This window comes from Chaetodon trifascialis, chromosome 15 (assembly GCF_039877785.1).
Source record: "Chaetodon trifascialis isolate fChaTrf1 chromosome 15, fChaTrf1.hap1, whole genome shotgun sequence".
Lineage (NCBI taxonomy): Eukaryota > Metazoa > Chordata > Actinopteri > Chaetodontiformes > Chaetodontidae > Chaetodon > Chaetodon trifascialis.
In genome coordinates, this window is record NC_092070.1 from 1,566,698 (window position 1) to 1,579,428 (window position 12,731).

Below are 12,731 nucleotides of genomic sequence, written 5' to 3' on the forward strand. Positions count from 1 at the left end.
TTAACTTGTGATAAATCAATAATCAAAATAGTTGCAGATAATCTGCTTTGTTGATTCACTACTAGTATCAGCTGTTATGAAATTATTTCACCCAAATGGCAGATTTTTGTTTAAAATTGTAAGAACATGAAGAATTGTCTCACCACACATTTTTGTTACACCTGAAGTGATGATGATTAATCATATGTACGCACACTACAATCTACCCTACACCTGCTATATTGTCCATCGTTACATTTTACTCAGTGATGTTTTTCTCTGATAAACAATGATAATTTTTTTTTTTTTAAATTTGTGTAAAACCTTTCATTTCCTCAGCAGCAAATAATTTGCGGAATGAACAGCAATCCAATATATGGATGACATGGAAAAATATAATAGGACTGAAATATTAGGAAATTGTCTGAATGGATGGAAATGGATCAGTGAAATTAAGGACAAATTAGTACCACAAGTGCAGACAGTGAAGATGCATGAAAAGTCATTGGAAACAAAAATCGTGAAAGCTTTATCCTTCTTTGTACCCGTATGGAATGCATATTGCATATACTAATATATTACACACTGTTGCTCATAAAGTTGGAATAACATATTTTTTTCCTCTTTCCATGAAATAATGAATAATAATTAATAATTAATCTGGTTTATTCTTGACAAAGTGTATATCTTCATAATGTACATAATGATAACATTACATAATGCAATCATTGCACCTGCTCAAAAGTGATGACTGATGCATTTAAATAGGAAAAAACAGAGGATTGTGTCTGAAAAAAGTATCCCAACTTTATGGGCAACCATAGTATTCGTATTGGCAGTAGTAGTATTCTAGTATTCTATTATTATTGTTAGGCAATGCAGAATGTTGCACAACAGATATATTTCTAGGCCGACAGTAGTTATTTATTGTAGCATAATACACATATTTAATTTTGTTTTTTGTTTATGAATGATTTAGTTTGTTTTATTTTTTGCTGTTCCACCAGGGGAGCAACTGCAATTGACCCAATTTCCCCTCGGGGATCAATAAAGTATTCTGATTCTGACTGATTCTGATCATAACTGACATTACATTGTGCAGACATTCCAAAAGTTGGTGTGCTCACCTCCACTCTTAACCTCTGGAAATACCTCTTAAATTTAAGAACATCTCTCATCTTAAATTTGTGAGTTGGAATAAAAGTGAAAGATTTTTACTTTCACTCAACTCTAACATGTCCCATTAAACAGATCAATTAATACAGGACCTGTACACTAAGCTGTAGGTAATGAAACTTAACAGACAGCAGGTGGCAGCAAGGTTCCTGCACTAAAAAAAATTGTAACCGTGGCAACAGCTGCCCTGGTAACAGCCATCTCTCTCCTCTCTCTTTTGTCAGTCAGAAAGAGCTGGCTGTCAGTCAACTATAGCCTCTTTTTCTCCAAACCTCAAATCACAAAATGAAAATACAGTGTTTTGTTCCATTGGGCACTACGACACTATATAATTTCTTACTTTTAGTTTTAACAAATACCCAGGCAATGTAGTACCTTTTTATACAGGTGTTGGCATGAGTACCTATAGGCACTATAGGTGAAGAAGGTACAGAAGCTGTTGCGCTCTCTCTCTATCAGAGGCTTGACTTTGAATGGATGAGGTATGAATTATATGTGAAGCTCCTGGCTCATTTTGAGTGTGAAACAACTTACTGAACTGGAGAGTTTCTGCATAGTAGCCCAGGTTTCAGGATTCAGTGGATCGTCAGTTTCTTTCTTCCATGTCATCTGTGTTAACATCAACGTAAACGGCTTTCAAAAATCTATTAAGCAAATTCTTTAAAGATTGTTAGGTATGGCTGTCATGCCAGCCACCTGCATGTCCTCTCTAAACACATCAATAAACTTCCTCTATAGCCTTCCTTTTTTCCTCGTGCCTGGCAGCTCCACCTTCTTTGGCATCCTTCTCCTTCTCTCTCCTCCACAAATGTCCAAACCATCTCAATATCGCCTCTCTGGGTCTACGCCGTCCCAAGAAAAATCTTGGCATCTTGACCTCTGCCACCTCCTGCTCAATAGTGCCACTGCTTCCAAAGCATACAATATAGCTGCTCTAACTACCATCTTGTAAACCTTCTATTTCACTCTTGCTTGTACCCTTCTACCCCCCTGACACTCTTCTTCACCCACTCCACCCTGCCTGCACTAACTCTTCACCTCTCTTACACACCCTGTTACTATGAACAGTTGACCCCAAGTATTAAAACTAATCCACCTTTGTACTCCTTGCATCCTCACCATTCTGCTGTCCTCCGTCTCTCTCATGCACATATACTGTACTCCATTTTGTTGCCTCTGATTCCTTTTCTCTCCACTGCATGCCTACACCTCCCTAGGCTCTCTTCAACATGTTCCCTACACTCACTACAGGTTATAATGTCATCCGTGAAGATCATAGTCCATGGAGACTCCTGCCTTATCTCGTCTATCAACCTGTCCATCACCATAGCAAAAAACAAAGGGCTCAGAGCCAATCCTCTCTGCTATTCCTTACTGATACTATGGATTACTTTAAACAAAAGGATTAGTGCCTCTTTTAGGTCAAAACCTGGTGGCAGTTTCTGCTCTAAAAAAATATCTTGTCTTTTTTGAATAAGATTGGGTCATCAGTGTCAGTCCATTCAAATTTTCAGGGTAAAATCTGTATTGAATTCATGTGTGGTACTCATCGTCCTTTCAAGCCTTTGACATTTTTATACTTGGAATGATTACAAATAAAAAACAAGTTTAGCATTTGTCAGAAAAATAAATAAAACTAAATAACAACATGCCCATACAGAAATGATTGATTCATTCTGACAATATTTTTGGTGAAGCTTTTCCAATGTGGTCTTTACCTCGCCAGCTTTCTGCTGATGCTTCATTATCTTTTCTTGAGTCTGGTTCAACTCATTTCTGCTGATGTCCATGGTGGTGCTGGGTCCAGGACTCAGGCCCAGAGATGGTGCTGACCCCATTGATCCATCAGAAAGACCTGGCTCTGTGCTGGACAGTGAGTCGGTCCTCAACAAGGATTCTGATGGAAGCATGGTGGGAATGGGCAGTTTGATCTGAGAAGCAGGCAAGGCGGATGGATTAAGACATTTGGCAGGACTTTCAGCATAAAGTATGAAACCTTTTAGTTTGGAATTATTGTTATCTTAATATTATTATTATTATCTTAAATACCTATGATATCTTAAACATAAGCCAGTGATGCTGATTGTGTTAAACCCCTCAGGGGCTGGCTTCACAGAGATACAACCCTATTCCAAAAAAGTTGGGATGCTGTTTAAAACATAAATAAAACAGAATGTGATAATTTGCTCATCAATTTTGACATATATATTCAACTGAAAACAGTACAAAGCCAATATATTTAATGTTTTACCTCATCAACTTCATTGATTCTTGTAAAATATGTTTATTCTGAATTTGTTGGAAGCAACATATTTCAAACAAGTTGGGACAGGGACTGGGAAAAATTTTGGAATGCTCAAAAAACACTCCACAGAGAGACAAGTTAATCTGTAACAGGTGACAGTATCATGACTGGGTATGAAAGGGGCATCCTCGAAAGGCTCAGTCATTCACAAGCATAAGGCCTCCAGGTTCATCACTCCAGGTTGTGAAACTCATGATTATATAAAGGACATTAGTACATGTGCTCAGGAACACTTTGTAAAACCCTCTGTAAACAAAGTCTGTTTGCAAATGATTGCATTCTGTTTTTATATATGTTTTACACAGCATCCCAATTTTCTTGGAATCATATTATAATTATATTATAATATAATTATATTATAATACTCCATAATGCTAAGCATAACTATTTTTGTTAAATTTTGTTCTTAGACTACATAATCTATTTTGTGGTCAGGCCAGAACTAGAAAAGGGAAATTTATCACTGTAGTGACTAGTGACAAACAAGCATTTATTTATTTATTTATTTATTTATTTATTTATTTATTTATTTATTTATTTATTTATTTATCAACACTATGAAGCTGAGACAGACAACACCAACACCAATAACACTAAACTACCTAGCTGTTATTGCAGATCACATTTCATCTACTCTACAGCATATATATGGTGTAAGATTTACCCTTAGATGAAGACCATTTAGAATAAGATGAACTGTAACCCAGTAGGTCTTTTATCCTGATATCAGTTTGGGCACAGTTAGCTGTCATACTCCCAAGTAAAGGTGACAATTTTTCAAATATATTTCGGTCTACCTTTCAGCTTTTGTTACAGTTAAGTAACAAAATGTATATATGATTTAATATTTAGCAACTAAAACTTCAACTTCTATTAACATTCAAAGACCTAAAAGATATGCTCACTAGATAAGTTACATACACAAAACAACATATGTAATTTGGTCAATTCTTTTTAAATTTCTGGGTGTCATAAGTGGTGAGGTAATTCATTAGAGAACTAAAAACTGGAGCTAGGGCTCCTTTTTACCCCATTTAGACTTTCAAGGTGTGACTACGATTCTTGATGAGTACAAACCCAGATTATCTCTTCTTTTGGCCACTATTACCTTGATAGGTCTGACTGGCTCTTGCTGCGGCTGCTGGGATGGTTGTTGTTGTTGTTGTTGGTGGTGGTGGTGGTGCTGGTGGTGCTGGTGGTGATGATGCTGTTGATGTTGCTGCTGTTGATGGTGCAGTTGGTGGTGAGGACAGGAATCGTGCTGCTGCTGCTGATGTAGGTGAAGCTGTTGTTGCTGTTGTTGTGGCGCTTGATGGTGGTCTGCCTGCTGTCTGTGATGTTGGTGTGGATGCTGTTGGAGATGCTGCTCTTGGTTGAATTGTTGCTGTTGATGCTGCTGTTGATGATGATATGGGAGGCTTTGTGCTTTGTTCATATCTTGATGCATTTCCACAAGCCCTTCCTCCCTCCTGCCTCGGCCTCGACCCCGCCCACGACCCCTCCTACTTTCTCCAGCCACTGATCCCATTAGCCCCCTGCTGTAAGGAGGCTCTGGAAGAGGACGTATGCGTGGTCTTCCGCGTGGGCGAGGAGGGCCTTCACGTTTTGGTTTAGTTGGTTTCCTGCCTCTTTTCTTAGGGCCATCCTGTGGGGGGTGTTGTGGCGGTTGTCCAAGGGAAGAGTAGCTAGAGGGGTGGCAGAAGTCCATGTCACCCATAAGTGGACTGAGTCCACTTACTCCTGATATCCCACTAACCTTCCTACAACTAGACACCAAGTCAGGGAGCAGGTCAGGAAGTCGTCGACTGTTCAGGCGAATATCAGCTGGCACATCAGCTTTATCCTCATCATCCTCAAATTCGTACTCCTGCGCGTAATTTTTCTTTGTATGAGGTTGTGGCTCACGCCGCTGTTTGAGCAGGTGAAATGAGCTGGTCTTCAGCAGTTTCTTGGGTCGAGAGGAACAGAAGATAGGTGAGGACAGACCAGTAGTGCTTGAACTTCCACCCACTCCCACAGCTCCCATTATCTTGTTGACTGAGCCATCTCCTTGAACTGTTGAGCTCAATCCCACAGTAGGGGTTTGGGATTGGATCAGGCCAAGCTGGTCAGTATTCACAGTGGAGGGAAGCTCGTGGGTCTTCATAGAGTCAAGGTCTAAGTGCAGATTACTATTACCTGTTCCTGGAAGGCAGTACTGCCCATAGCCTTGATCACTGTGATGACCAACCATATCATAGCCTTCTCCAGCTCCTCCTGATTTTAAGGCCTCCATACTGTCTTGCCCTTGTCCATGACCCTGGGTGAGGTTTTCCTGAGCCTGTCCTGCCCCAGAATCCCCAGCACAGCTTGACTTGTAATCAGTTGAACAAAACATGTCCTCCATCTCAGGAAAGAAAGTGCGGTCTTCATCATGTAAAAGAGAGTCTGGAAAGCAGATGGATGTTAGAGGTGCAAACCGCTGGGGCTGCTGAGCTTGATTTTGTCCTACTTTACCCACTGGGCTCACTGTGTCAAACTGGTGCTGTTTGAGCTGGTCTAACTGGGAGTGTGACAACTGGTTTTCAGACTCTCTTTGTTGGGGCTGTTGCTGTTGTTGGGGAGTTCCCATATTTGTTGCCATCTGGTGGGAGTGTGGGTGAGCTAACTGAGAGTGTGGCAGCTGATGGTGAGTGTGTGTTTGTTGTTGGTGGTGGGCATGGGCCTGGGGCTGGTTGAGGTGGTGCAGGTGTGATGGGGTAGACAAGCCCAAATCTGGTTCAGAGAGGAAGTCATGAAGATCTGAGGCTGTTTGTTGGGGATGGTGGTGGGGCGTTGGTCTATGCTGCTGTCTATGTCTGTCTCCACCACCTCCCTCCCCTCCTGTAACAGTGACCCCAACCAAAGTTCTGTCCAAAGCTCCTCCGCTGTCTCTGTTGTTGGTCCGAGAAAGAGATTGTTCTAGTATGTCTAGCGGAGATACTGAGTTCTGACTTGCCCGGGTTTGATCTCTTGGCTGACCTCCAAGGCTGTAGTGGGTATCTATACCCTGAGTTTGGAGCTGGAGTTGCAACTGTGAGGACTGGTTCTGTGGGCGGGATTCCACTCCAGCTGGCGCTGCTCCTCCAGCTGAACCCATCATGGCCTGCTGGCTCAAAGGATGCTGCTGTTGCTGCTGCTGTTGCTGTGATGGAGCTTGCTGGGTGTCCAACTTGGTGCGGGTGGTATGGGAAAGGACAGACTGCAGCATGTGAGTTTGATGGGGAGGGTCTGGTGGCGAATCCATCAGAGAGAGGGGGACCGTTTGTTGAGCCTGCTGTACATCTGATGTGTTGCACAAGTAGGCATTGTCATTTGCATTGGAAGTTTTCTTCACCTCCATGTGAGGGTGACTGTGTGAGTGGGAATGGGGTTGGCTATGCTGAGAATGTTGAGAGTGCTGTGTGTGTTGAGTGTGCTGAGAGTGTTGCTGAGAGTGTGAGGAAACATGTGAGGTGTGATGGGAATGTTGGGAATGTGGATGTTGTGTGTAGTGGTCCCCTCTTCCATAATGTACCACAGAGCCCAGGGAATCATGCTGTTGTTGGTGGGAGTGGGTAGTATGGGAGTGGGGAAAAGAGTCGGTGATCCCTCCAACCCCTCCACCAGTGGACTTTGATATGGTCAACTCTGACTTGGTCTGCCGCTGTTTCTTCTGTGATATTTCTAACTGACTATTTAATCCAGTTGCTGTGTCACCAATTGCTGTTCCAGGACCTGACGTGCTGGAGGTGCTATTGGTACGAATGACACTCTGAAGGTGATAGCGCTCTTCTGAGATCTTGTTAATATCATAGGCCAGTCCCTTGCCTTCCCCTTCCCTAGCCTGTGGGAGTGGTTGGGGTAGTTGCTGAGGAGGTGGGTGATGTTGGGATGGATGGGCATTTGAGCTCTGGGCATGTAGCAAGTGGTGGATGAGGAAATCATCATCATCCTCTTCCTCATCTTGGGATCGTTCAACTCCAAGCATGTTGGTCTCTGTTTTTAGCTTGGGGGGTGTTGAGTGGTATTGACTCTGTGCTTGCTGTGAATCAGGGAAACCTTGTGGCGAGGACATAAAAGCAGGAGAGAGGATGGTGGACAAGTATTTGGTTGCCCCTGAGCCTCCAGGGGAATGTGCAGGGTGAGCAGAGGCAGGAGAATGTAATCCAGGGTGAGTGATGGTAGAATTGATAGAGGGTGATAAACTAGACTCAGGCAGGCGGTAAGAGTTGCTACCTCCATTACCAACAGCAGCAGCCCCACTCCCTGATCCTGCAGATCCAACTCCACTGCCACGTGAAGCAGCTCCTGATATGGGTACACTTCCTGTTGATCCTCCAGCACCTCCATACCCTATGGAAGGACTGCCGGCTCTTCTGAGAGCAGCTGAGCCAAAGTCCCCAAAGACTATCTCCGCAGAAAATGAGCGTCCCCCTGAGCCTATACCAGTGAAGGCCTTCCCTCCAGTTCCCCCGGTTCCAGAGCTCAAGTCCTGGGCATGAGGTGAGTTGAAGCCTCCATAAGACTGGACCATGTGTGTAGGTGGAGGCTGACTGGGAGAACAGGACTGAGTGTGTGGCTGGGGAGGGGTCTGGTCTTGTAGGCCTGTACTAGATTTGGCCACAGATGGTGAGCCATAGGTGGAGAGGCATTGTTTGAGTGCTGGCTGTTGAACAAGGGTGGATGACACCACTGGTAGAGGAGGTGGTGGTGCCGTTGCTGACTGAGTTGGGGGCTGCTGACGAGAGGGTAAAGACAAGGAGCCAGTGCTTGTTGAGCTAGAAGAGGATGAAGAGGAGGCTGATGGTGGAGTGTGTGGTGTACGGGAAGATGATGATGCTGAACCTGAAGAGGAGTAGCCACTGCTGGAGCTGGAACTCTTGGCTCCCTTTGTGCCAGATGATGAGGAGGTGGAGGGAGTTTGAATTATAGGTCGATATGTCTTGGATTCCATCCGTGGTGAGGGTTTGGGGTCAGACGATGGGCTCTGGGGCTCCCCCATGGGACTACAGGACACTGCAGAATGCCGGTGGTGGCTGGCTACCTGCTGGTAGCCCGATGATCCACCACAGCTGACATACTGTTGTAGAGGGAGTGTTGTGGACTGGGCTGGGGACGAACGTTGGTAATGCTTAATCACGCTGTCCTGACGGGAAATTGCTCTGTCTGGGTGAGGCTGGGGCGGAGGAGCCAGAGGGGGTGCTGTGGGCCGCAGGGCTGGTGTGGAAGAGAACATGGAGGCATTATAGAGCTGAGAGGACTGGTTATGGAGCTGGGAGGACAACAGATTGAACTGGGGATGGGGCAGATGGCAACTGGAGGCTGTGGAAGGAGCTTGGGTCTGAGGAGGGGCTGGGGGCTCCTGGGAGTTCCGGTAGGTGGCACTCTGGGAAGACAGCAAGCGATCAAAGCCCAAGCTGGACTGAGAGGGTGTTTTGATATGCAGCAGGGGATCATGGGGGGATAACAAACCATTGGAAGTTGGACTAAATGTAGGCGGGTCCTGCAGGGATAGTGAGGGAGTGAAAGATCGTCCAGGGAAGGAGCCAGGATGCTGGTATGCAGAAAGGGCTGAGGAGGAGGGGAAGGAGCTGGAACCTGGAAGTGCCCCTGAAATAAAAAGCTCAGCTGGGGCCGTGGTATGCATTGCTACAAGACAAAACATTACATGGGACAGTGGTGGTCAATGCAATTCACAATTAAATTCAACAAATTTTCAGTTTGAGACTAAAAACAATTAAACTAATGCAAATTATTTTTGCAAAGTTTGCTTATTTATTATTTAGAAAGAAGAGTACTTCAATTGAACCAAGATCTAACAATTATTTTTCTTTTTTTTCAGGTGTAGCATTCCCCTTAGAGGCTGACACTCACCAGTCTGCCAGGAAGGAGTGCGAAACTGAGAGAGAAGGGAGGAGGCAGAGGGTGGGGGCTGTGGACCTCGGGACTCCAGAGCTGAAATCAGATTCATGACGGATGGGTCAGGACCGGAGGGGCTGGCATGGTGGAGGCTGGCATCAAATAGCCCTGACAGGCCTGGCAACAAACCACAAGCCTCACTTAATCATACAGTATCATAGACTATATCATGGCATAACATTTTTTTTTTTTTCAAACTTTTCATTGTACTACTTTTATATTGGCATATCAGAGTCAGAAGGGCTAGGTAGAAATTGTTTTTTACATCACTGTGTTGCAAAATAAGCCTGAACACAGACCACAGAGATTTCATACAGAGTATCCACCATCCTACTATGACTGTAGATGTGTGGTGCCATGCATTTCCTTGCTGCCTCTCATCACAATCCAGGCATGATATTATTTTTCTATCTGGACACACATTTTTTGTTGAACTATTTTCAACAAGTAATCTGAAAAGAGATTGAGATTTGTGATTAATCATCCTACCATCCATTTATATTCCACTGTAACTAACTGTACAGAGCAAATTTAGCCGGCTGTGGCTCAGAAGGAAGAGCACTCTTCTCCATCTATCAGAGGATCGCTGGTTCGATCTCTTGCCTAGGCAGTCATGTCAATGTATTGTAGCAGAACTGGCCTCTAACTGACCCTTCTCCCTTGCAGTTCCAGCTGCAAGGAGTTAATTATTTAATTATTAATTAATTATTATTTTGACTGTTTACAGAAAGGCACTAATGCAGGGAGACGTGATTCTGACCTGAAGCCCCCCCCTGCAGCGTGCATAAAGCAGCCACTTCTACTTCCTCTTTGTTTGACTCACCTCACTTATTCTTTGTACTAATTTCATTTACTTTCGTCTTTGTTGCACATCTTCGTGGACATCTTATTTGTCTCTCCATCTTCTCACTTCTTTGTTCGAGACCAGTCTTTACTTGTTCTTTACTCACACCACTTTTTCGGCATTTTAGTTTTTGTTTAGTTTTTGTAACTTCAATTTTCACTCGTTGGTTGTCTTTTGCCAGCCTATTGGCATGTTATTTTAATATTTTGTCTACTTTTGCTTGCCGCATTAAACCGCATAACTTTTTTTTTCAGAGTTAAAGCCAATCTCTTCTTTTCTTTAACCATTAAAGCCGAATCACGTAGGAAGATTTTTATAGATGCTTTCGACAGTCCATCAGAAGTGTTTTCATCTTTATTTTTAACCGAGAAGGTTGCCATACAGCCGTCAACCTCTTTGGAACGAATTCTTGCAGCCAACCTTAACCCATCTGTCTAGGTCAAATAGCAGCTGAAAGAGCCGCTCCTCGTCTGTTGACACTGGAGGCCGTCCACCTCCTGAAGCATCCCTGTCCAACATCAGCTCTCAACTGCGGCTCAACTGGTTTGCCCTGTTGGCACAGATTGGAGCCACAAACTACAGCCTGGGGCTCCTCCGTTTCAGTTCAGGACCAACCACCATTGGAGAAAAGTTGGCATTTTAACGCGGTTTGAACAAGGAGTTGGTGTCTTATGGCTATAACAATTTCAATTTTCATTAGATTCACTTATTCATTCAAGAAATTAACATTACATATGCGTCCCCATTTTTCCTCAAAAATACTTCTCACTATTGTCAAACTCATTCTGCTATTATTTTGCCATAGTTTCTTGATTCAGTTGTTTGTGTTTCATCATATAATCCATATTATTTGTTGTATTAATTATTCATATCCATTCTCATTATTGTGTCATATAAATAATACTTTTCATTTAAGTCATTGTCTGATGGTGTCCTTTTGAGCTGGAAATAGAAGATCCCTGTATCGAGAGTTTCGCTTCAGATAATGAGATTGATCTCCCATTAATTTGTTAATTAGTATTAAATCAGCATTCAAAGAAAAGAATAAATAAAATCCTTCTGAGCTTAGGAAGGTTGGTGCCACTATTAACGAGTGCAAACATTAGACCCACAGGTAGTGACTTGAATTCCCCTACAGTATCCTTGAGGTACTGAACTACAAATTGCTCCCGATGCTGTGCCATCAGTGTGTGAGTGTGTTACTGCTCTTAATGAGTAGGTGGCCTAGCCACCATCATGTGAATGAGTGAATGTGTTGGCTTGTGTTGTAAAAGTGATTTGATATGACAAACAAAACAAAAATTTTGATTTGTTGACACTCCATTAGGCCTCAACTCCACCGTGTGTGTGTGTGTGTGTGTGTGTGTGTGTGTGTGTGTCTGTGTGCGTGTGTGTGTGTGTCTGTGTATATACATATTTTTTTTTTTTTTTTTTTGTCAAAATAAAATATGTTTCATTCACAATGGTATGGGTTATGTGCAAAACATGCATCTTTGTTACAGCGTCATATTAGATCATTTTTGCAAACTGTTTAGGTGTCTGTATCATCTGTTCTTAAAACTGTATCTGTTGTTGTAACAGTACATCTGAACAACTGAGGAAGTGTAAGACACACATTACTAAAAAGTTTAATGTACTGTACTGGTATGCTCAAAATTTGACAACTGCAAAATAGTCATTACATCAGATCATACAATTACACCTAAAGGCACTGGCAACATTGAATGACTAAGGTTAAAATTAACAATATTTTAGCCAGTTTGTTTACCACTGATGAGAAACAGAAATCCATAGCCAGGCACCTCACCTTGGGTAAAATATTTTAAGCTTTGATATTCTTGGTGGGGTTAGGAACCTATCCTAAACTACTGCATTATAGTCTGATAAAACCTCACACCTGTAATATGACACTGAGTGGCCAGTTGTTTTCCCTTACCTATACCCAGTTAACCTTTTGAAGGGTCACAGGGGATTGACATTGGTCAAGAAGCAGGGTACACTAGAAGAGCATAGAAGAATAGAAGAGCAACCACTCACTCTGACTCACAGGTAATCAAGAGTCACCAACAGTGCTGTGTGTGGGAAGAGTTCAAAAACAAAACAAGTAAATACAAATCTCACACCCCGACTATGGATATAAGGTAAGGATATACACTAAATATACTTATATTAGGGCTGAAAGTCAGCAAATATCGCTGTACAGATACTTACTGCACTGTACACAGATAAACATACATACATACATAGGTTTGTATTTCTACAGATATACCATTCAGTGAATCCTTACCAAGTGTACGTCCAGCAGGACCCCATGCCCCACTCTGTCTGGAACTTCCTGGGTGGTGGTTGGTTGCATAACCCTGGAGGGGGTGTGGAGTGCCATAGGCCTGCCGGTGGAGCAGCTCTGAGTCTGGGTGGGATGACCTGGAGCTCCCATACACAAGGCTGAGGAACACATGGTTATTAGGTTTGAATTTTATAAATAATAAAGCTTGCTGTCTTATACTG

General features: G+C 43.0%; 1 protein-coding gene across 3 annotated transcripts in view; it reads right to left on the bottom strand.

Moving 5' to 3' along the window:
- Positions 1 to 12,731, bottom strand: part of prr12b (proline rich 12b) — a 63,668-nt gene that overhangs the window by 22,369 nt on the left and 28,568 nt on the right. For 2 of the 3 annotated variants that reach the window (XR_011603084.1, XM_070980400.1), the window contains exons 2-6: positions 12,511 to 12,668; positions 9,335 to 9,496; positions 4,569 to 9,109; positions 2,874 to 3,086; positions 1,690 to 1,764 (exon numbers count right to left, since the gene is read on the bottom strand). Coding sequence is in view for 2 of the 3 variants with exons in the window: in XM_070980400.1 (XP_070836501.1) it covers positions 1,690 to 1,764; positions 2,874 to 3,086; positions 4,569 to 9,109; positions 9,335 to 9,496; positions 12,511 to 12,668 (5,149 nt within the window). In the remaining variant the exon portion in view is untranslated. The remainder of the gene's footprint in view (positions 1 to 1,689; positions 1,765 to 2,873; positions 3,087 to 4,568; positions 9,110 to 9,334; positions 9,497 to 12,510; positions 12,669 to 12,731) is intronic. The other variant, XM_070980401.1, reaches the window with a different exon arrangement.